This window comes from Mustelus asterias, chromosome 5 (assembly GCF_964213995.1).
Source record: "Mustelus asterias chromosome 5, sMusAst1.hap1.1, whole genome shotgun sequence".
NCBI lineage: Eukaryota > Metazoa > Chordata > Chondrichthyes > Carcharhiniformes > Triakidae > Mustelus > Mustelus asterias.
The window spans coordinates 88,785,977-88,811,872 of NC_135805.1; the positions used below are offsets into that span (position 1 = coordinate 88,785,977).

Sequence of the window (25,896 nt, forward strand, 5' to 3'; positions counted from 1 at the left end):
GCAAAGGGGAAGAAGGAGGAGGAGGAGGGAGGGACAAGTTCCATTCTCTAACCTGGCTGCTCCTGTGTGTGTGAGAGAATAGAGAGTGAATTGTAATTGCTGCAGAGTAAGGGGGGAAGGAGGGTGAGGTTGCACTGAGCAAGGGGAAGGCGGGAGAAAGAGGTTGCATCCTCCAGCCTGGCTGCTCCAGTGTGTGATAGAGGAAATTTAGAGTGAATGTAGTTGCTGCTGAGGAAGGGACAGGTTGCATTCTCCAACCTGGCTGCTCCTGTGTGTGTGTGAGAGAGAGAGAATGGAGAGTGAACATAGTTGCTGCTGAGTAAAGGGGAAGGAGGGTGAGATTGTACTGAGCAAGGGGAAGTAGGGAGAAGGAGATTGCATTCTCCAGCCTGGCTGCTCCTGTGTGTGTGAGGGAGAATGGTGGGTGAATGCTGGGGAAGGAGGATGAGGTTGCACAGAGCAAGGGGAAGGAGGGAGAAAGAGGTTGCATTTTCCAGCCTGGCGGCTCCAGTAGAGAATGATGTTATTTCCTGTCTTACTGTACATGACGTGTTTGCACTCTGGGCTGGGAGGGGGAGGGGAGAAGGGGGCCTGCGGGTCACGTGAGTGGGGGAGGGGATGTACAGTAAAGCCAGCAGCAATATGGCAGCAGCCGCAGCGGGCTGAGAGGCCGGCCTGTCACTCACTCACACTCACAGACACAGAGACTGAGTGACTGAAGCCGCTGCATTACTCAGCTCTCCACCCACCCACTCACCCCGCACAAAGTCTCCATAACCTTCAGCAACTGTCAGCCCTTTTTTTTCCGACATGAAGGAGAAACAGAAGAAAAAGAAAGGACGAACCTGGGCGGAGGCAGCACGAACGGTAAAAAAAAGCAAAATAACAACAACAACAAAACAAAAAAAAATCAATTGTGGTGCGAGATTTTTAACCCACCCCCCCCAACCACCCCTGGCTTTTTTTTTGTTTTGTTGGCTGGAGGGGGGGAGGCGGTTTAATATATATATAATTTATAGAATGGTAAAAAAAAACTTTGTACATGAACGGCGTGTGCGAGCGTGGGTGTGTGTGTACGAGTTCATGACCTACTCCTACTGGAGAAACTACAGCAATCATTTACTGTCAAGGCCTCCCTTTAGGCCGGGAAGTTGTTATTTTATTTTAAATAACCAACTGATTGCTGCTGCTGCTTCTGCTGCCGCTTCAGGGGCCAGTGGTGCAGCTGCCTGTTTCTGAACTGTCAGTTTTAAGTTCCTCGTTTCCTTTTGTTGTTGTGACCCAACATCTTTTTGCATGATCTGTCGGGCAAAAATAAAATGCTCGCCAGCTAAAAGGAGGATTAATGGATCCTTGCGAACGACCCATGGCCTTCTGTCATGAGATTTTGTTTTTTAAAAAATTTGCTTTTTTTTTTGAGGGATTGTGCAAAACAAAAAGAAAATGTGAGTTGGGAGATGATATCAGGCTACTTCTCCAGAAATGGGCAGTTTATTTTTACAGCTTGCATGCTTTGGGTGAATGTGAAAGTCTACGTGTAGGTAGCATATATCATGTGGTTGGATTGAAGCAGAGTAAAGCTGATCTGCTGGAGACTTGCCCCCGACGAGAACATCATGTCACTGTGTTTTGTCTTTGACGTCAGTCAGTGTGTGACAGATCAGAGATTGGCACCTAACGATGCCACAGAGCAAAAGATACACTTGACAGATAACGTGGGAACAGATTGGGGTATTCTTACAAGCTACTCCTCTGCACTGTGGTTGCTAGTAAAGTATTAGGATGTGTGTGGCTTTCAGTTTCTGTTGGTTGCTGACAGTGCCTCTGCTCAAATTAAATTACTTGTTGGGAGATCTGAGATGTAACAAACCTTCACCGTAAGTCTTATGTCAATAGTCACTAATAGAAGTTGTGGATCTCCCTGTTTTTGCACATGGGGAGTCAAGATCATCTATGGTCTTCTGGTGAAACAGGGTTTGAGAAGGAGAATAATTTCACCAGAATGTGCTTCTGCTGCCGCTTCAGGGTATTTTGGTACTCATTTTAAGACACACATGTTTCCATTATCAATTCTTTCATTCATATTTGCAATATGAATCTGAAATGCTGTAATTACATCTATTTACAGGTGCTGTAGTGCCTCCACAGGCAGGAGGCTTTAAGTACAACATGACAGCTTTACATTATAAAGGCAAACTTAGGATTTCATAATGCATAAAAGGATTGATAGGGAATGTATGTGGAGTTAAAATTTTCAATATATGATTTTCTTCATTGCATTGGATGTATTTGCACAACAATGGTATCATTGGTCCATGATACTAAGAATTGCAACTATATAGAAGGATTTAGGAGGGAAACTATTCATATGAAAATAATGGGGAGGGGTAACATATTGACTTTTATCTGCCCCACATGGTTGCACCTATGGTGGATGTTGCTGTGTACATAACATCAGTCAAGCTGAATCAGTCACATCCCACGAGTCCAGATGGGCCAGTTCCCGTATCCTCTTTGAGAATTCCAGGATCTGGAATGATAAAATATTTAGGAACGAAGTTATCCTGGAGCTGGTGAATTAGCTGTACAAGACTAGTGTTGGAATGATGTCAGAGCAATGGTATAGATCAACTAACAATTGCACAGTGAAGCCAACTGCCCAAAGGATCTTGAGTCAGACTCTTGCTTTTAACCATTTAACTGTGGAGCAGTTTCAGTATCTTTCAGTAAGGTCACTAGTCATGGTATTTGACACACCACATTTTGACCTATGTACGTGCACAGCATACTTCAAATTTGCTAAGTTTGTTTTTTTTTTTAACTTAAAGTCATGTTAAATGTAATGTGACTTTATTCAGTCCGTAGATTAGCTGAACTAAATTTGATATAATGAGTTCAAGTTGGATGGGGTTTCCTTGGGGTGCACTTTTTGATCTTTCCAGTTGATGTGTTGAAACCAAGGTCTTACTTTTCTTGGCAACCAAAAATAAAATTGACCAATGCATGTTGTAATGAACTTGATTGAGTGTTTTTATTGTGACTTTGCTTTTGACTACAGAATAGCACCCGTTAGAATAAATTTAAAACCACAACTTAAGTGCACATCCCTTCTACCTTTGTTGGTAAAACTAGCCCTAATGAATCCAAATCTAATGATTGCTCACTTAAAATATTTATTTGTACATTTTTTGTGTAATGTTTCTGACCAGCTCTGCAGGACAATCTATATCCACATTAAACTGTGTTTAAAATAGGGGTTTTTAAATGTTTCTATGTTGTTTTCACATTTCTTCCATTGAATTCTAAAACAAATTCTGATCTATGAACATTAGTAATAAAGCTAATTATTTTGAATTAGCTTTATTACTAATAATATATTCATAGATCAGAATTTGTTTTAAAATTTTATGGAAGAAATGTGAAAACAACATATAAATATTTTAAAACCCCTATTCTAAACACAGCTAATTCAAAATAAAGTAACATGTAGAGTTTAAAAGGATTTAGATTGACTAGTAATTGGAAGACAAACAACACTGATAGATGTGAATTGATTCAGAAAAAAAAATATGCAGAGCAAGTGGAGATTGAACAGGAGATAACTTGAAATGTCATCCTTCTCATTACTTTCAATGCCTGGACAAGGTAGCTATGGAATAAAATAAACCTGGAATACATAAGAAGTCATGGGCTCGACACTGTATTAACCAGGTCACGCTTGGAGTACTCTGCTCAGTTACACTATGTAAAAAAGCATAAGCATTGGGAGGATATGGTGAAGAACAACAAGTCTTATGCAAGAGTTATGATAAAGGATCAGAAAAGTTCTGATTATGCATTCTTCATCTGTCATCCATCATATTGATAGAAGGATGATGAACATGATTGTGAATGAAACAGAAAATGTGGGAAAATCTCAACAGGTCTGACAGCGTCTGCAGAGAGAGAATAGAGCCAAGGCTTCCATGCTCTTCCCTACAAATGCTGTCAGACCTGCTGAGATTTTCCAGCATTTTATGTTTCAGATTCTAGCATCTGCAGTATTTTGCTTTTATCTTATGACTTGTGCATGAATTGGATTATAGTGAGAGAGAACTGCGGATTGTTAGCCTCACTTTCTCATGCTGACCTACCTTGGTCACAGGACCAGCCTAAACACCTGGAGATAGATCCTGATGGAATGGGTAATCGGGATGCTTCTGTGTCTTCTCGAGCTCTACGCATGTACCCTTCAAGACTAGTGATCTCATCCACCAGTTTCCCAGAATCAGTCTACACATGCCAGGGTAGACAGATCCCTTAGTTGTTGCGGGCAAGAGACCTCACCTGGTTTGGCCCATCTGTGAGTTGTTTACTTGCGTGTGGCCACTATCATATGCTAACAACTATCTGGAGCTACAGTGAGCACTGCGTGAAGTTGAGGACCAATCTAAGATGAGCAATTCTGTCTGTGAGAGGTGCTACCCCTCCCCTGCATGTTCAATGAAGTAGGCAATCAAGGAGGAGATCTCCTTGAGGAACACTAGTTCAAATTATGTCAGGTGAGCAGGCTACTAATTTTAAGCTCGTAAAAACTAAGTTTAAAATCAATTTCAAGAATCTTTTTACTGATAGAGTGAAAAATCATTCAACAACCTGCCACATTGAGTTTTAGATACAAATATATATAAGCCTGTGCTGTCTCACTCATGAAGCTTTGATTGTTGTTTCTTTGATTTTGGTATCTCATCAGTTCATCATGTTGCTCTTATTGTTTTAAGGAAAAATACATGATTTTCTAAATGAAGTGGGTGATTTGAAGCCTGTAATCATTGTGAGTTTTTGCAAAGCCTGAATTGAACAGAACTTGTTTGCTGTATAGTTGTTATTGTTCCTTATTCTGCATGTGCATTTGTTTCAAGCATTGTGTACTCTAATTTTATACCAAACTGGTTCAGTCAGCCTCACTTCAATTAGTTGCCCTGTATCCTAACAAATAGTCCAGAAATTTTAGAGATGATCACAATTTCACCCATCCCAAATTTGACATGACTATCTGGAACACAGGAATTGATAGACACAAAAAAAGAGCATGTATCCACCGAGTTCACCTTCCTGCTGGTCACATTATACAATGGTAATGGAGTGGTTGCCTAATCATGGCAGCCAATCTCTATCAATTAGTCTACAACAGACGCAGATGTGGTACAAGAAAATCCCCGTGGTGGAGAGCTTTGCAAGCCCAAAGCTTAAAGTAACCTTCCTCCCGAGAATAGTAGACCAAACACATGCCGATTTTAACTGGTTCCAGCACCTCCTGAGGGAGTCCAATCCTTAAAGTAGTCCTCACCCATATGGTGAAATATTATTTATGCAGATGACTTGTGAATTTACCCTTTTAAAAGCATAGGCTGTGTTCCTTGGTTGTAATGTTTTTTTTGTTTTTATTCCAATTCAATCAAATCAAGTCCAATTCAGAGTCTCAACAAGTTGAGACATTCCCGATCCAAGCTGACAAGACAGGGCTCTCACCTCCTGTCTTGGGCTTGACCTACATGATCCAAGCTGATTGGAGTAGGCACAGCTCCTCCTCCAAGGCTTGATCTCATTTGCATCTTAGCCAAAAGGCTGAGATGCCACTTTAAAAAATTGCTTCAAATGAAGCTAAAATGTAACCTAATGACTTCAACCAAACGCAGCATGTCGATACTACACTCGATCTTAGCCAAAAGGCCGAGAAGCGATGGTTGTAATGTTTTGGGCAAGGTGAAATAGTCATACAAACAGAAAATGTTGCATTAATTCAGCAGGTCTGGAGGCATCTGTGGAGAGAGAAACAGTGTAAACATTTTGAGTCTATATGACCATTCTTCAGAACTGAGAAGGATATAAATATAAATAAATTATAAACAGACATATGATGCCACATTTGAAAGCAGTGCTTCTGTAATTTCTGCCGCCTTCCTCAACCGAGATCTCCCCTCACTGAGGTTGACCGAGCACTCCCTCTTTGACACCCTGGTCTACTTCTCCATCATCTCCGACCCTTCATTCCTTTCCCATAGCACCACCTTGTGCAATCGCAGAAGGTACAACATCTGCCCCTTTATCTCCTCCCTCCTCAAGACCCAAACACTCCTTTCAGTTGAAGCAGCATCACATTTGCACTTTCAACGTGGTCCATTGTATTCGCTGCTCCCAATGTGGTCTCTGCTACATTGGTGATACTAAATGCAGACTGAGTGACTGCTTTGCAGAACACCTTCATTCCATTCGCAAGAATGACCCCAATCTTCTGGTCATTTGCAATTTCAGCTCATCACCTTGTTCTCATGCCCACATGTCTGTCCTTGGCCTGCTACAATGCTTCAATGATGCCCAACACAAACAGGAGGAACAGTACCTCATCTTCCAATTAGGCATGTTCTGAACTCAACATTGAGTTCAACAACTTCAGCCTGTGAACTTTCCTCTCCATCTTGACCCCCTTTTTGTTTTTTGTTTCCATAGTTTGTCCTAATACAGCCCCCTCCCTCCGCCACAGGGACTTCTGTCGCTTGTTTTGCTTTCCCTGAACAATGACCTTTGTTCTATTAACACATTCTGCAATCCCGCTTTCTGCCACTATTAACACTTCTTCAGTCCTTAATGCCACCATTAACACTTCCTTTGTCTTGTGCCCATGGCATGTTTGTAAATCTTTCCTTAGCTTCACCCTATCCCTGACCTTTCTGCCCCATCTACCCCACCAACTCTCCAACTATATATAATTTCTATCCCTCTTCAGTTTTGAAGAAGAGCCATATGGACACAAAACATTAACTCTGTTTCTTTCTTGACAGATGCTGCCAGACCTGCTGAGTTTATCCAGCATTTTCTGTTTTTGTTTCAGATTTCCAGCATCTGCAGTATTTTGCTTCTATTGTAAAGGTGAAATAGTTTGTCATGGTCTCCATTATCACGTCCTCTTAGAATCCTAAAAACAGCAATTATATTGTTCTCAGTGAGAGTATGGTCAATTTACATAATCCTCCTCGTATCAATCTCTTCATCCTCATCATCATTTTGATTGCCCTCTTCTGTAACCTTTGTGTTGCTGTTCCATTTGTACTGCAGTTGCTGGAACAGGACATAGTATTCTTGGTTACACTGATGATTTGTAAAGCGACAGTTTTTAAAATTAATTCAGTTTAATATTGTTCTTTTTTAACATATCCCAACAATTCATTTGTCCTCCTCACTGCCATCCAACATTGTTGTGATAGTTTCAACTTATTGTCATAGCAGAACCCCAGATCTCCTTAACTTTCTATTCAAATTTATTTCACTGCAGCATGTATAATTCTTCCTTGTTGTGTTTTTGATATTAAACTATGTTTCTCTTCTTTCTTGGATTTTCCTGTCTGTGGACTAACCCTGGGTCAGGAAAATTGGTCATCTGCAACTGGACCTTTCTATTCTGAAACAAGCGGTGAGCTCAAGAGTGGCATGAGCTGGCTTCACAATCCTCTACAGTGCGGGTGGCACAGTGGTTAGCATTGCTGCCTCACGGTACCAGGGACCCGGATTTGATTCTGGCCTTGGGTGACTGCGCGGAGTTTGCACATTCTCCCTGTGTATACATGGGCTTCTTCTGGGTGCTCCAGTTTCTTCCCACAGTCCAAAGATGTGCAGGTTAGGTGGATTGACCATGGTAAATGCATGGGTTTAAGGGGATAGGGCGGGGTTGGATGCCCTTTCGGATAGTTGGTGCAGACACGATAGGCCAAATGGTCTCCTTCTGCACTGTAGGGATTCTATGGTTCTAGTAATCTCGCAGATCCAAACATACATCCTGTTATAATGTGGAGATCTTCCATTGCACTGTGTTGGTTATTTGGCAGAGTTCTATTGCTTTTTTATGCTATTTAATATCAACATCGAAATATGTTACACAAAGTAGTAGTACTTACTGTGAGCTAGTAGTAGCTCACTTACTTGTATAAACAATGAAACTGGAGACTATATGTAAAGTAAAGTTTATTTATTAGTCACAAGTAAGGCTTACATTAACACTGCAATGAACTTACTGTGAAATTCCCCGAGTTGCCACAATCTGACGTCTGTTTAGATCAATGCACCTACCCAGCACGTCTTTCAGAATGTGGGAGGAAACCAGACTACCTGGAGAAAACCCACGCAGACACAGGGAGAACATGCAAACTCCACACACTGACCCAAGCCAGGAATCGAACCAGGTCCCTGGCGCTGTGAAGCAGCAGTGCTAACCACTGTGCTACCATGCCGCCCCTAGGGGGGAACCAGATATAGTAGAATTCACTGAAACAGGACTACATAACAGGACTGGTAACAAAATATTGTGGGTTATAACATAATCAGAAAGAATCAGGAAAAAAGTAGGGAGAGCAGTAGTTGTACTAATTGGAGGTAACATAAAGGCGGTTGAAAAACTGACAACAAACAGAAGGTTAGAAACAGAATCCATATGGATTGAAATAAAAAATAAGAAGGGATTGATCTTGCAAATTGGGATGTACGACAGACAACCTGATAGTGAAAAGAGGATAGACGAAGAAATATGTAAATGAATACGTGAAGTGAGTAAACATAGTTAAAATCTCCCATGGTTATAAATCTATGACAAATCAACTGACAAGAAGAGGTGCAGAAGAATTTAGCATGACCAATCCATCTAAGCAGCACGTATTTTGGACTGTGGGAGGAAACCAGAGCACCCGGAGGAAACCCACGCCGACACACGGAGAATGTGCAGACTTCACACAAACAATGATCCAAGCTGGGAATTGAACCAGGTCCCTGGTGCTGTGGGGCGGCAGTGCTAACCACTGTGTCACCGTGCCGCTCAAAGAGACAAAGAAAAAAAAATCAAATGAAAAAGACATACTCTAAGATTTTAAAAATTCATTCTTGGGATCTGGGCATTGCTGGCTAGGCCAGCATTTATTACCCTTGAGAAGGTGGTGGTTAGTTGCCATCCCGAACCACTGCAGTTCATGTGGTGTAGGTATACCCAGAGTGCTGTTAGGGAGGGAGATTCAAGTATGCAAACAATAAAGAAATGGATGACATAAGGTTAAGAAATAATTAAAAACAAAGCATGGTAAAAATAAATGACAAAGCAAATAATCAAGGATTATAAAAATATGGAGCAAAGTATGATACAGACACAAATAACAAAATGAAAACCAGGAGAGGGGCTCTCAAGCATCTACATGGTGAACTCATAGGTAATGACAGAAATATTAAATAATTACTTTGCCTCAGTATTTCCCAGGGGATTAATATGGTGGACATGATATTAGAGAAGAGATCAAAAAGGATTTAAAGACATTTGAGATAGCAAGGGGCAGGGGAAATAAATCAATCAAATATAGTAAGAATAAATGCCTGGTCGAGATGGATTCCATCCACTCACATTAAATAAGTTAGAGAGTGGAAGCACTACTACATTTATACAAAAAATATTAATAAAGGGAATAGGCAGACAGATATTGTGATTTCTTTATATAATAAGGGAGTTGGAACCAGTCCAGGGAACTATAGGCCAAGCAGTTTAACATTGGTGATAGTAAAGTTAATGGAATCCTTAATTAAGGATGTAATAGAAAAAGATCTATGGTTCTAACATCCAGAAACTGAAAATATAATAATCAGCAGAGATTCCAAGAGAAAATGTCATGATTGCTTAACTCTTATTTAATTCTTTGAAGTAACAGCAAGTTATTTGTTTTGGCTTAAATTCTGTCTGAACAGTCCTATGAAGCTCCTTGGGACTTTTTACTATGTTAGATAAGTTTATTTAAATGCAAATAAAAGCAAACTACTGTGGATGCTGGATATCTGAACTAAAAACAGAAAATGTTGGATAAACTCAAGTGGGTCTGGCAACATCTGTGGAGAGAGAAGCGGAGTTAGTGTTTTCAGTCCATATGACTTTTCTTAAGAACTGAGTTCTGTAAAACAGTCATATTGGATTTCTAATATCAGCTTTGTTTCTCTCTCCACAGATGCTGTCAGACCTGCTGAGCTTATCCAGCATTTTCTGTTTATATAAATGCAAGTTATTGTTGTTGAACCAGTACTGGGTTTTGACTTAGCCAGATGGAGAATGGCCACAAGAAACCCGGAATGCTGAGTGTCATCACTATTTTCAAAATTCAATCATTGGATGAGAATGTCACTGACCAAGACCAGCACTTGTTGCTCATCCGCAATAGCTCTTGAGAAGGTGCTGGTGAGCCGTTTTATTGAACTGCTGCAATCCATCTGGTGTAGATGCACCACAGTGCTGTTAGCAAGGGAATTGCCCTTGGATATGACCCTGTGGTATTCCTGCAGCAATGTCCTGGGGTTGAGATGATTGGTCTCCAAAGAACCACCACCATTTTACCTTTGCGCTAGGTATGACCCCAAACGGTGGAGTGTGTTTGTCCTGATTCTTGTTGACTCCAGTTTTGCTATGTCTCCTTGCTACTCATACTTGTCAAATGCTACCTTGATGTCAAGGACAGTCACTCTGACCTCACCTCTTGAGTTCAGCTCTTTTGACCATATTTGGATGTTATAAAAAGATAAGGAACAAATTTTTCCCATTGAGGTTCATTGGTCTGTGGAATTTTCTTCCCCAGAGAACAGTGGAGGCAGGGCCATTTAATACTGTTGAGGCTGAATTAGGTTCTTGATTGACAAGTGAGTCAAAGGGCATGGGAGTATTTTTTTTTAGTTCATTCGTGGGACATGGACGTCGCTGGCTGACCAGCATTTATTGTCCATCTCTAGTTACCCTTAAGAAGGTGGTGGTGAGCTGTCTAGGCACGGAAGTAGAAGGAAAGTAGAGTCAGGGCCACATCAGTTTAGAAAAGATATCCAATGTTGGAGCAGATTTGAGAGGCTGAATGGCCTGATCCTGCTTTCATTTGTATGATTGTACTAAGGCTAGAATGAGATCAGGAGCCAATTGGACCTGACTGAACCCAAACTGGGAAGGTTATTGTTGAATAAGTGGCACTTGATCGCACTGCTGCTGACACCTTTTTTGTTGGTGATCGAGAGTAGACCAATGGGGCAGTGATTGACCAGATTGTATTTGTCCTGCTTTTTTTGGACTGGGCATATCTGGCAATTTTCTACCTTGTCACGAAGATGCTATATTTGTATCTCTACCTGAACAGCTTATCTAGAAGTGGGGCGAGTTCTGAAGCACAAGTCTTCAATACTACAGCTGGGATGTTGGGCATTAACTTGTGCTGCTGTTGGTAGCAAACTTGGAGGCGGGAAGGGAATGTATTTAGGCGGAATGATGGCATACCAGAACCCCATCACCTTCTTCCCTGCCAGAATTAAGTTGGGTCTGTCCTGCCAGTTGGACAAGGCATACCTATGGATGGTATGGCGATGGAGTTGTTGGGGACATTGGCTGTAAGGTATGATTTGGTGAGTATATGTTTGACTGTTGCTTGACTAGTCTGTGGGAAAGCTTTCACAATTTTAGTGCAACTCCGCAAATGTTGGTAAGGAGGATATGGAGGGTCAACTGGACACTCTATTCCATTGTTATTTCCATTGCCTTGGTCCATGCCACGTGGTCTGTATGGTTTTATTCCTTTTGTTTTTTTCTGTAGTGGTTTAGTACAATTGAGTGATTTGCTAGGCCATTTCAAAGGCAGTTAAGGGTCAAATGAAATTGCTATGGATCTGGAGTCACATATAGGCCATAATAGATAAGTACAGTCGATTCTGTTCTCAAAGCTGTATTGATGCACATGCTCTTTGACACCCCCCCAACCCCCATCCCTACTTCCTCTGCCCAATCAAAAAAGAACCTTCATTTTCTGTGAACTTTAGACAGCGGTTGCTGCTTTGAGGTGTAGCTGCTCTTATGTGGTGTCAACTGGAGCATGTGAGGCTGCCAATGTTTGCTGGTGGGGTGGGGAGGATTTGGTGAAGAAAAGGAACAGGGAAAGATGAGGGGAATCCAACAAATATGTTATCCTGGTTGGAGATTTTGGGGAGGGGAAGATTTGACGGTTTGGAATGGATGGTTGGTGATGGTAGTGGCAAGGTTGCGGAGCGGCGAGGCTTTATGGAGAAAATAAAAAACAGCAGAAGGTAAGGGGAACCTAACAATCATCAATCAGTATTGCAGAATAACCAGCATGTTTTTACCTGAATTAGTTCCACGCTTCAATTAAAATCTCTCCACCACCCCCCACTTAAAATTCTTCCCTTGTACTTCAACAGCACATTTGCCTGATTACCTTCCCCCATATTTCTCACCTGATCCTACCTCCAAAAATACCTTTCCATTTCCTGTTTGATTTCAGGAAGGACTGTTTTCTCTCTGACACCTGGGTATACTCTTTTACCAGCTTTGCCAATTAGACAATGGAATGCAGCATAAAAGAAATTCTGAACACCTTCCTGTGATACCACCAAAAATTTACACTTTTTGCCAACCTATCTACGTCCACGCAACATTGTGCAGGACCTGGAACATTTATCTATGTAACAGCAATTAACATAAACTTCCAATCTGGTCTGTTGTATTTGTCATTTGTGGAGCGATTTCCTTCATGGTGGGAGGAACAAACATGGATTAGGTGATCGCTCTGCACACCACTTGCATTTTATCTGCAAGGATATCCACTTGACCAACTCCATCCTGTTCCCACTTTACATTTTTACTCTCCCATAAAGCTTAATATAAGCTCCAGAGAAATTATGGCGCACCTGCTGACTATGCAAAGTTTGCTTGAGATTCAGGCCGGATGAGGCTGGGGCTGTATTTAGAAACCATAGAAAACCATAGAAACCCTGCAGTGCAGAAAGAGGCCATTTGGCCCATCGAGTCTGCACCGTCCACAATCCCATCCAGGCCCTACCCCATATCCCTACATATTTTACCCGCTAATCCCTCTAACCTACGCATCTCAGGACACTAAGGGGCAATTTTTAGCATGGCCAGTCAACCTAACCCGCACATCTTTGGGCTGTGGGAGGAAACCGGAGCACCCGGAGGAAACCCACGCAGACACATGGGTTTACATGTCACCAACTGGACAATCTGTTGCAGTTTGCCAGTGATGGGAAGCTAGATGAATCTGCTGGTTCCCATAATGAGCCATCTGACCATTGGAGCCTGAGGAGGTTGGTGAGGTGTGAAGGAGTGACATTGTTGTGAGGGTGGCTTCAAATGGGCTGGCCCTGTACTGTAGCTTTCATGTTGGCTCAGGAAGACCAACAGATGCAATGAAAATAATTAAGCATTTCCTTGACCTTATTTTACATTGTCTTCAGCAATTTCTTTAAGGATAATTGGGTAGGCTTCTGACTACCTGGTACAACTGGGGGAAGTTTAACTCTGCATTGATATCTCTTCTTTTCCCTGGACTCTCCACAGTCTCTGGTCTGAGCAATGACTTTAAGAACGCAAGGCTTTTATCTGCATCCTCCATTATATTTGCAACAGTGAAGCTGTGGATGTGATTTTGTGGATGTGATTTTGTGTGTGCTGCAGATGATTGATATTTGGGATAGAAACTCTTCATAGCATCGAGTGCTGATGGGAATGCTCCATTATTGGTGTTGTCCTGTTTTTCCCCTTTTTGGAACCTGCAAACCTGTTTATTTCTGGTTAATGTTTTCAATTTTAATTTCCGGCACGAGTTAGTATTTTGTTTTATTGTACTTTCCTTGTGTGGGCCTCACTACTTTCTTTCAGATTGCTTTCCATTATCTGGTTCAGATGAACTATTACATCATTTAACAGTCATTCCACCATGTTTGTTTCTCTCTCCACTTCTTCGTACTGATTCTAATTAAATGATTATTCATCTTTCATTTTCTAGTTTTGAAAGTCCCAGCCCAATTTACTGATCTCTGTGCTTTTGGCACATGATAACTGACCCGCTTGCATTTCCATTAGTTTCTGTTTTTATTTGTCATTAATATCATTCAAAAGGCTTGATTATGTTTTCTTTTCCCGACTAGAGTTTCTATTACCTCTGAAAGATCAGCACACAGGTAATTCAAACCAGCACACAAAGGAGTGCAAGAAATAAGAGAGAAATTTGATTGACATCTTCAATGGAATCTTTCACTTGAAAAACTCCTTTGTTTAACAGTTGGAAAGATTGTGCATCTTATCAAACTTTAGACATATTATGCAGCATTTGGTGGCCTTCCATTTTCAAACATGAATAGACAAGTACAGTGTCTCAAATCTGGCTATCCAAAAAGCAGAACTGTCCAGTTTTATAAGCTGCGACACATCAATTTTAATTGTTGTTAAATGAGGGTGCAGGGGCCTGGGTGTATATGCGCCTAAGTCATTGAAGATGGCAGGACAGGTTCAGAGAGTGGTTAATAAAGCATACAGTATCCTCGACTTAGAAGACAATGTTGAACTTGTTTAGGACATTGGTTTGTCCTCAGCTCGAGTATTGCATTCAGTTCCAGGCACTGCACTTTAGGAAGGATGTGAAGGGATTGGACAGAGTGCAGAAAAAATTCACGAGAATGGTTTTAGGACTGAGGAATTCAGTTATGAAGATTTATTGGAAAAGTTAGGACTGTTTACCTTGAAGAAAGGAAAGCTGAGAGGAGATTTAATAGAGGAATTCGAAGTCATGAGGGGTCTGGGCAGAATAGATAGGGAGAAGCTGTTTCAGCTTGTCAAAGGGTTGAGAATTAGAGCAGAGATTTGAAGTAATTTGCAAAAGCAATATGAGAAAAAGCTTTCTTACACAATGAGTGGTTAAGGTTTGGAATGCACTGTGTGTGAGTGTGGTGGAGACAGATTCGACCGAGGCATTCAAAAACAAATTAGACACTTATCTGAAAAGGAAGAATGTGCAGGGTTATGGGGAGAAGACAAGAGAATGTCACTAAGAGAATTGCTCATTCGGGAAGCTGGTGCAGACACGATGAACCAAATGGTTTCCTTCTGCATTGTAACGGTTCAGGTGATTCTGTTGTGTGTAAAATAACTTAGTGGGACAATTCAGCGAGGTGCTGCAATAGCTATGGTGTATACTGGACTAGTTATCAGCTTCACGCTTCAGTCTTTTCCCATACTGCAAATGGTCTGAGAGACCTTACACCACTTGACACTGCTTTGCCCGATCTGCCAGTGAGATCCACTCCATGAACTGTGCTTGAAATTCTTTAAAATAGCTGAGGGGTTGTATTTCCACACATACAGGAAGCTGCAGTTCTCTGGTATCTTCACTAGCATGACCATGTTTTGAACTCAGCACAACCTATGAGTCAGCCTTAAACATTTTATCTTTTTTTTCAGATGTAGTTTCTTCACTATTTTGTATTCTTTTTTTCATTCAGAAACTTGCTTGATTTCACGGGTGTCCTATTAATTGGATGAAGATTCCGATTTTGTTTTCCACAAAAACCTACAAAGTCCAAAATCTGGCATAGACCCAGTCCTGTGGTTGTCAGTTTTAAGACACTGAACCTGTAGAGGTAAAGGCTTCGGAACCATTAAATGATAGGAATAGTAGCTAATAGACACTGGTCTGCAGTTCGAAAATATGTTTGATATCGTGATCTAAATTTATTTTTAATCTCTGCACTTTGTCTTCTAACAGTTGGTTAAAGCTCTGTGAAGATCAGCATAATGCTCATGACTTGCAGCCAGAAGGTACCTTAACACAGGTTCCTAAATGGCTATAGTTGCCTGTGGAATGCTGTAAGGTGAGCATTGTAAGGCGTGGACTGTGACCAGAATTTATTTAGCCACTTTCTAGTGCCGCAGCATTGAAATCCCAACATAAGGGGCGAGGAAAGATGGTAATCACGTTGAACAATCCGAACTATTCCCTCCATCCAACTGCTAATCACTGTCTTGCCATGATAACAGATCTTCAGATCCCCTTGTCCATCTACTTCCTTGACCCTGTCCCAACAGGCTTTACATATATGACCACTGCTTGTCAGTCAGGCTAAATAATGTGACATCCTTTATATGTATACCATTGTGACAATGCATTGTTTGGTGCGCAGTTCTACTGACTTTTGCAAACTGTCATCTGCATCATGCCTGAACTATTAAACATATGCCCACTAATTCCAGTTTAAAGTATCCTGTAGCTGAAGTGTTTGTGTTGATTAGCACTCATGCTCCTTAGGAGCAGTTCCAGTGTTACTGGTCCATTAGCCATGGTTCAGCCTTATTGAATTCTGTTTCAAGCCACATATGCTCATACATGTTCAGAGAAAACTATAGTAAACAATTTGGTCTTTGTGACTTGAATACGGCCAAAGTTTCAGTGGACAAGTGGGAGAACACTGGTGGAGGTCACCATCTGTATGAATTAGTTTTGTGTGTCAGTTTTTTTCCCCAGTATAAACACTCACATCCACATTTATAGAACTTAATAATGGGATTTGGTAAATAAGGGGAAAGAGTAGGGGAACTGAATAAATTGGATTCATCTTTCAAAGAGCCAGCACAGGCTTGTTGAGCCGATTGTGCCTCAACATTCTATGATTTATATGGAAACTGCCTAGAACCAAGCTGTAATGATATCATTCTACCAGCTGTAGCACTATAGCACATTTTCATCCATCTCAAGCTCTTCGGTTTATACTGCAAATTTTCATGCAATCAACTTTACTTTCCAAGTTGACTCAAGTTTTGATATTTTACCACAAAGAATATCAACTTCAGACATTACATAAAACTGGGGACAGCATCTATGATTTCAAAATATTAATCTATGTACCCTAACCCCATTGCCCTATACCTTCTCAATGAAGCACGCAGCAAGATAACAGTCAGGCTTTGCTGATAAGTGGCAGGTAACATTTGCACCACACAAGTGCCAGACAATGACCATCTCCCAACAAGAGGGAATCTCATCATTTCTTCTTGACATTCAACACTACTGTCATCGCTGAATTCCCCACCATCAATATTGTGTATGTTACCATTGACTAGAAGCATAATTGAATCAGCCATATAAATACTGTAACTACAAGAACAGGTAAGAAGCTGGGAAACCCTGAGCAAGTAACTCACCCCCTGACTCATGTCCACTATCTACAAGGCACAAGTCCAGAATGTGATTATATTGCCTTGGTGGATGCAGCACCAACAATGCTTAACAGCCCTCACAGCATCCTGGACAAAGTAGCCTCTTGAATGATACCCAATCCACCATCTTCAACACTCACTCCCTCCACCACTGGCCTACAGTGGCAGCAGTGGGTTCCATATGCAACTGTGGCAACTTGCCAAGGCTCCTTCGACAGCAGCTTCCAAACCTATGACCTGGGCCACCTGGAAGGACAGAAGATCATTCAACCCATTGAATTTATATTGACTCTTTTGAAGAGCACTCTAGATATTCACACTCACCTGCTCTTTCCCCATATCCCTACAATTCTTTTTCTCTTTCAATTATTTATACAATTCTCTTTTGAAAGTTATCGGGCACTGTATTCCAAATCCTAACAATTCATTGTATAAAAATAATTTTCCTTGTGTTGCCCCGTATCTAAAGTGGATTGGAAGATCTGGCCAGCACCTCTGCGATTTCTACCCTTACTTCTTCTGAACAACCTTGGTTGCATTCAATTCAGACAGGGTGATGCTAAGTACTGTTAGCTTTCCGAGCACCCCACTTTATATCTATTATTTCATTCGATTACTCAGCAACCTCCTCATTTACCACAGCTTTGGAAAAGTTCTGTTCTTTAGTGAACGCTGATGCAAAATGCCCATCAAGTACCTCAGGCACTTAGACTGTCTCCAACAGTATTTCTCCATTTTAACCCCTAATCAACCTCTCTACCCTTCTGATAACCTATTTACTGTTAATTTACTTGTGGAACACTTCTGGATTCCCTTTTATGTCAGCCAAAAATCTAATCTTGTACAGTCTTTTCTCCCCTCTTGTATCACTTTTTTTCTGATGCATCCTATTTTTGAATTCTTTCATCATCCAGAAAACTCTGGCTTTTATCCTACCTTTTTGCTCTTATAAGCATGTACTTGGACTGTACCTAACTCATCTTACCTTTGGATAGGCCGACAAGACGTGAGGCCACATTGGATTTGGTACTGGGAAATGAACCGGGCCAAGTGTTAGATTTGGTTGTGGGAGAGCACTTTAGAGAGATAGTGACCACAATTCGGTGTCTTCTGTTATTGCAATGGAGAGGGATAGGGCCGTCCGGCTGGGCAAGGTTTACAATTGGGGGAGAAGTAATTATGATGCGATTAGGCAAGAATTAGGGGGCATAAGTTGGGAACAGAAACTGTCAGGGAAAGGCACTCATGAAAAGTGGAACTTTTTCAAGGAACAAATACTGGGTGCCCTTGATAGGTATGTCCCTGTCAGGCAGGGAGGAAATGGCTGAGTGAGGGAACCATGGTTCACAAAAGAGGTGGAATGTCTTGTGAAAAGGAAGAGGGAAGCTTATGTAGGGATGAGGAAACAAGGTTCAGATGGCTCGATTGAGGGTTACAAGTTAGCAAGGAACGAGCTGAAAAAGGGGCTTAGGAGAGCTAGGAGGGGACATGAGAAGACCTTGGCGGGTCGGATCAAGGAAAACCCCAAGGCTTTTTACTCTTATGTGAGGAATAAAAGAATGACCAGGGTGAGGTTAGGGCCAGTCAAGGACAGTAGTGGGAACTTGTGTATGGAGTCAGTAGAGATGGGCGAGGTGATGAATGAATACTTTTCTTCAGTGTTCACCAAGGAGAGGGGCCATGTTTTTGAGGAAGAGAAGGTGTTACAGGCTAATAGGCTGGAGGAAATAGATGTTCGGAGGGAGGATGTCCTGGCAGTTTTGAATAAACTGAAGGTCGATAAGTCCCCTGGGCCTGATGAAATGTATCCTAGGATTCTTTGGGAGGCAAGGGATGAGATTGCAGAGCCTTTGGCTTTGATCTTTGGGTCCTCGCTGTCCACGGGGATGGTGCCAGAGGACTGGAGAATGGCGAATGTTGTTCCTCTGTTTAAGAAAGGGAATAGAAATGACCCTGGTAATTATAGACCGGTTAGTCTTACTTTGGTGGTTGGTAAATTGATGGAAAAGGTCCTTAGGGATGGGATTTACGACCATTTAGAAAGATGCGGATTAATCCGGGATAGTCAGCATGGATTCGTGAAGGGCAAGTCGTGCCTCACAAATTTGATAGAATTTTTTGAGGAGGTAACTAAGTGTGTTGATGAAGGTAGGGCAGTTGATGTCATATACATGGATTTTAGTAAGGCGTTTGATAAGGTCCCCCATGGTCGGCTTATGATGAAAGTGAGGAGGTGTGGGATAGAGGGAAAGTTGGCCGATTGGATAGGTAACTGGCTGTCTGATCGAAGACAGGGTGGTGGTGGATGGAAAATTTTCGGATTGGAGGCAGGTTGCTAGCAGAGTGCCACAGGGATCGGTGCTTGGTCCTCTGCTCTTTGTGATTTTTATTAATGACTTAGAGGAGGGGGCTGAAGGGTGGATCAGTAAATTTGCTGATGACACCAAGATTGGTGGAGTAGTGGATGAGGTGGAGGGCTGTTGTAGGCTGCAAAGAGACATAGATAGGATGCAAAGCTGGGCTGAAAAATGGCAAATGGAGTTTAACCCTGATAAATGTGAGGTGATTCATTTTGGTAGGACTAATTTAAATGTGGATTACAGGGTCAAAGGTAGGGTTCTGAAGACTGTGGAGGAACAGAGAGATCTTGGGGTCCATATCCACAGATCACTAAAGGTTGCCATTCAAGTGGATAGAGCTGTAAAGAAGGCCTATAGTGTGTTAGCTTTTATTAACAGGGGGTTGGAGTTCAAGTGCCGTGGGGTTATGCTGCAACTGTACAGGACCTTGGTGAGACCACATTTGGAATATTGTGTGCAGTTCTGGTCACCTCACTATATGTGGAAGCGCTGGAAAGAGTGCAGAGGAGATTTACCAGGATGCTGCCTGGTTTGGAGGGTAGGTCTTATGAGGGAAGGTTGAGGGAGCTAGGGCTGTTCTCTCTGGAGCGGAGGAGGCTGAGGGGAGACTTAAAAGAGGTTTATAAAATGATGAAGGGGATAGATAGAGTGAACGTTCAAAGACTATTTCCTCGGGTGGATGGAGCTATTACAAGGGGGCATAACTATAGGGTTCGTGGTGGGAGATATAGGAAGGATATCAGAGGTAGGTTCTTTACGCAGAGAGTGGTTGGGGTGTGGAATGGACTGCCTGCAGTGATAGTGGAGTCAGCCACTTTAGGAACATTTAAGCGGTTATTGGATAGGCACATGGAGCACACCAGGATGATAGGGAGTGGGATAGCTTGATCTTGGTTTCAGATAAAGCTCGGCACAACATCGTGGGCCGAAGGGCCTGTTCTGTGCTGTACTGTTCTATGTTCTATGTTAAAGAGAAGGCATTGCTGCATTTCATTCTGCTTAACAGTCATTGCCACCAATTTACCAGGACCAGAACATCTCTCAATTTTCTGAAATTAGCTCTCTTCCAGTTAAGTATTTTTATTCTAGATTTCTCTGATTGTCTTCAATGATTCATCTAAACTTTACAATAATGTAATCACTATTCCCTGACTCTGACATTCTCCACTTGACCCACTTCATTCTCCAGCACTAGATCGAGCAATACCTCCTTCCTCATTGGGCAGGAAGCTTACTGATCGAGAAATTTCTTCTGAATATGTTGCGGACATCCTTCCCCTTCTATGTCCTTTGCACAGTATGATCCCACTTAATTCGGTATTTTTTCTAACTCTGTCCCTCCCAGCCATCTGTGTACCTTGTTTCTATTTTTAATACTACTTCCTGTGTGCAGCCTCTGCCAAATTCAATGCACATTCACAGTGCTAGTTAACCCACCATATTGATCCCAGCTTGATGTTGGCGCAATTTGCTTAACTTGAACACATTCCTCTTACCATTGAACTTGTTCCAATGTCCCTAATCTGAAACCACCCCCCTGCCCTCTTCTGGTCCCCCACATCCTGTACCATGACCTAGTTGTGCATTAACCTGCCATATCCTCTTCTTTCTACTCTCAGAAGCATAGGGCACTGGAAGTAATCCTTTGAGATCATGCTTTTTAACTTACTGCCAAGTTCCTTAAAATCTTACTACAGGACTTCAACCCTCTTTCTCCTTGCGTGTTGATTCTGACATGGACTGTGACTTTTTGTTCTTGTCCTTTTACTTTACTTTATTTCCCCCTGAAGAATGGTCTGCATCCTGTCAGTGATGTCCTGCACCCTGGCCGCAGCCAGGCAGTAAACCATAAAGTCTTACAATAATAGTAACAGAATTTCCTGACTGTCTCTCGGACCATTGAATTCCTTATTGATACTAAAACATAGAACATAGAACAGTACAGCACAGAACAGGCCCTTCGGCCCACGATGTTGTGCCGAGCTTTATCTGAAACCAAGATCAAGCTATCCCACTCCCTATCATCCTGGTGTGCTCCATGTGCCTATCCAATAACCGCTTAAATGTTCCTAAAGTGTCTGACTCCACTATCACTGCAGGCAGTCCATTCCACACCCCAACCACTCTCTGTGTAAAGAACCTACCTCTGATATCCTTCCTGTATCTCCCACCACGAACCCTATAGTTATGCCCCCTTGTAATAGCTCCATCCACCCGAGGAAATAGTCTTTGAACGTTCACTCTATCTATCCCCTTCATCATTTTATAAACCTCTATTAAGTCTCCCCTCAGCCTCCTCCACTCCAGAAAGAACAGCCCTAGCTCCCTCAACCTTTCCTCATAAGACCTACCCTCCAAACCAGGCAGCATCCTGGTAAATCTCCTCTGCACTCTTTCCAGCGCTTCCACATCCTTCTTATAGTGAGGTGACCAGAACTGCACACAATATTCCAAATGTGGTCTCACCACATACTGAATTACTCATTCTGCCCCTCACCCCGTGCAGCTTTTGTCTCATGGTGCCAGGCTTGGGACTACAATCCTGTGGGGTCTTGTCATCTTTGTGAGCATTTGATGTTGAACAAAGAACAGTACAGCACAGGAAACGGGCCCTTCGGCCCTCCAAACCTGTGCCGCTCATTGGTCCAACTAGACCATTCGTTTGTATCCCTCCATTCCCAGACTGCTCATGTGACTATCCAGTTAAGTCTTAAACGATGCCAGCGTGTCTGCCTCCACCACCCTACTTGGCAGCGCATTCCAGACCCCCACCACTCTCTGTGTAAAAAATGTCCCTCTGATATCTGAGTTATACCTCGCCCCTCTCACCTTGAGCCCGTGACTCCTTGTGATCGTCACCTCCAACCTGGGAAAAAGCTTCCCACTGTTCACCCTATCTATACCCTTCATAATTTTGTACACTTCTATTAGGTCTTCCCTCATTCTCCGTCTTTCCAGGGAGAACAAGCCCAGTTTACCCAATCTCTCCTCCTAGCTAAGACCCTCCATACCAGGCAACATCTTGGTAAACCTTCTCTGCACTCTCTCTAAAGCCTCCACGTCCTTCTGGTAGTGCGGCGACCAGAACTGGACGCAGTATTCCAAATGTGGCCTAACCAGCGTTCTATATAGCTGCAACATCAGACTCCAGCTTTTATACTCTATACCCCGTCCTATAAAGGCAAACAAACCATATGCCTTCTTCACCACCTTCTCCATCTGTGCTGCCACCTTCAAGGATTTGTGGACTTGCACACCTAGGCCCCTCTGTATTTCTATACTCTTGATGGCTCTGCCATTTATTGTATAACTCCCCCGTACACTAGTTCTTCCAAAATGCATCACTTCGCATTTATCTGGATTAAATTCCATCTGCCATTTCTCAGCCCAATTTTCCAGCCTATCTATATCCTGCTGTATTGTCTGACAATGTTCATCGCTATCCGCAAGTTGTTTATCTGTTGTGAATATCTGTTTAAGACTGGCCACACACCAGAAGAATTCCAGTATTGCCTGCTTCTTTCTAATCTTTTGGGTTATCACCCACCTGCTATTTTGGCTGGTGGGTGACCATCTCCTGAACATCGCCTTGGAAACTTCCTGCCACTGTGAAGTGAATGCAGTTGCCCATTGAGCTCTGAAACCCTCAGCATGAGTTTGAGCAGCTGGAGACAGTTCCTGCAAACATGGGCCTCCAGAACACACGGTGTTGTGAAGTTCTCACATGGCTCAGGAATTGCAGGCTGTGGGTTGCGGCAGTCCCTCCATTCAAACTAGAAACTTAAAATAATCTCAAATCTTTGTTAACTAGGTCCAAATGGTTCAATTTTTCGATCTGAAAACAATTTACAACAACAATGTATATTTATATAGCACCTTCAACGCAATGAAACATCCCAAGGTGTTTCACAGGAATGTTATAAGACAAGGTATGATATCGAGCGACATAAAGAGACATTGGGTCAGATGACTAAAAGCTTGGTCAAGGAGAGATAGGCTTTAAAAAATGTCTTAATTTAGGAAAGCAAGGCAGAGAGGTGTAGGGAGGAAATTCCAGAGCTTGGGGCCTAGGCAGCTGAAGGCAAAGCCACCAATGGTGGAACAGTTTAAAATTTGGAGGCCTGAAGAAGAGAAGCGCAGACATCTCGGAGGATTGTAGGGTTAGAGGAGATTACAGAGGCACTGGGGGGTCCTGGGGCGGCGGCACGTCGATGGAAGGATTTGAAACCAAGGATGAGAATTTTAAAGTCCGTACCTTGCTTGTCAATGAGCACAGGGGTAGCAGGGAATGGCTGAAAGTTAAGACGAGGGCAGCTGGCGCAAAGGGCTGGATGGGGTAGGGTTAGGCGAGACCTGTCCACAATCCTGAAAACAGCCCCTTAACAATTTAACACTGGCAGCAGCATTTGTTGCCTTAAGGCAACACCTACTGGGAGGAAGTATTGCCTTTGCAAGCTGTTGGCTGCTTTTGAGGACATCCAACAGCTTTAACTGTGCATGTTGGGTGGGAGGGGGAACCTCCTTTGCTGGTCCCCTGAACTCATCAGAGGCACTACCCTCCAAGGTCATCCCACTTTTAAACCTCCCCCCAGCCTCTTAAACCTGCATCCCCCCCACGACCCTCAACCCCTCGCCAGGACTTCTGACGCTGGACTGGCTTTACTCTTGCTGGACATAGGAGTAAACTAAGTCCAGCGTCAGGAGTCAGGTCGTAGAATCCATCAGTTCATGGAGCCATCGCTTTTGAGTTGGACATGAGGAGCCATCTTCTCCCTTTGCACTGAATTCCGATTATTTCCAAATTCTCAGCATCCAATCTGCTTGTGATCCATCCCGATTACGATTCACTTGGCTCTGACTCCAAGGTCTCTAATCTTTCTAATATCTGAGCTGCTTTGACAAAACGTAAGCGCTGCAGGATTACTTCTTCAGCATCTGTCTCTCCTGTAACCTCCATCACCAAGAAGAACATGAGTAGCAATGCTGTAGAAACACCATCACCTCCATATTCGCCTTCACACCACATACTGCCCCGATTTGGCCAGGTATCGCTGTTCCTTCATTATTCTGAATTCCTTTCCGAAAAGCATTGCGGGAGGATGATCGCCACAAGAATTGTAGTGATTCAAGGACTCGGCCAACCGTTAATTTCTCTGGGTATTGAGGAATGAGAGATAACTGAGGCTTTGCTGATATCACCACATACTAAGAAAAAAATTAATGCAATGAGACTTTGCTTGGTACTTTCACAACACGAAGGCAAAAGATTAACATATGATAGACACTAAACGACCCCAGTTACTGTCAAAATAGCAAATTTGCAAGTAGTAATTTTTATTTGATGGAGAAAATGGTTTAGCATTTTGGCACTCTTTGTTTCCAGAAGAGTACAGAAAGAACTGACACGGACAGTTCCAAAAGGAAGAACGCTGAGTTCATTCGAACTGCCTTAAAATATTTAGTACGTTATTTTTGGGAGAATTTTGTAATTTTCCAAAGTTAACAGAAATTAAGATGTTAGGTTTGAGGACATTTGGGTGTGTGCTGGCTCCCTTAATCTTAAAACAAACTCTCAGGAAGTGGAAGGTTTTAATCTATTGATATATTTATTTTCTGTCCTTTTGTAACAGTTCTCTCTGTGTTACTGATGTTTATACCAGATTTGTCTGAAGAACTTTCCATCAGTTCAGGCATGCAAGTTATATACCTTCAGGTCATCTTCAGAGGGTGTCTATTACATACCCGCACTGATGGAAAGCCTGAGATCCAACACAAAGGTGCACAATGTTCTCCTCATCAGTGAGTTCCTCTGCACTGGTGATGCTGTGCTAGTATTCCATTAGGAGCAATGGCAAATGGACATACTCTCTTGCCTGTAGAGAGTTTGGTTTGACCATCAGCATCAGAGAGACAAATGTTGCCACCCTTCAGCATTGACAGTATGGCACTGGAGGTTGTTGATAGCCACAGGCCCCGCAATCACCAGAAATATGTCACTTGATGCTGAAATCAACATACATATCGTAAAAGTGCAGCTGTTATTTCCAAGCTCAGTAAGAAAGTGTTGAACAACAGCAACTTAATGAGGACACAAAACTGCAAGTACAGCAAGCTTGCATCCTCAGCACACTCCTCTACAGTGGTGAGACCGGGACAATGTATGCTGGGCAGGAGAAAAGGCTGAGCAGTTTTCACCTTCGCTGCCTCAAACATACCCTGGACATGTCTTGGCAGGACAAAGCCACCAGCTCTGAATTCCTGGAGCATGCTCATTCATTCAGCATACACTTATTAGTTAGCCAACAATGCCTGCACTGGCTCGGCCACATTCATTGGATGGATGATGGCCACATACTCAAAGACCTTCTGTATGGTTAACTGGGCACTGGGTCAAACCTCCTGTGTGTCCATACCTCCACAACAAGGATACCTGAAAGCGAGATATAAAGATGGTGGACGTTGACTGTTGGGAGACAGTGGCTGATG

At 42.5% G+C, this 25,896-nt stretch overlaps 1 protein-coding gene and 1 non-coding gene across 7 annotated transcripts in view; one reads left to right on the forward strand and one right to left on the reverse strand.

Annotated features, from left to right (window-relative positions):
• The first annotated feature begins 610 nt into the window (after nucleotides 1–610).
• Nucleotides 611–25,896, forward strand: part of asxl2 (ASXL transcriptional regulator 2) — a 232,264-nt gene continuing 206,978 nt past the window's right edge. Inside the window, exon 1 of one of the 6 annotated variants that reach the window (XM_078213002.1) lies at nucleotides 611–867. In XM_078213002.1, the coding sequence (XP_078069128.1) occupies nucleotides 811–867 (57 nt within the window). In that variant the 5' untranslated portion in view covers nucleotides 611–810. The remainder of the gene's footprint in view (nucleotides 868–25,896) is intronic. The other 5 variants (XM_078213003.1, XM_078213013.1, XM_078213001.1 and 2 more) reach the window with 5 other exon arrangements.
• On the reverse strand, nucleotides 5,526–5,724 carry LOC144494501 (U2 spliceosomal RNA). The gene has a single exon (XR_013498072.1). It is a non-coding gene; the product is annotated as a U2 spliceosomal RNA (small nuclear RNA).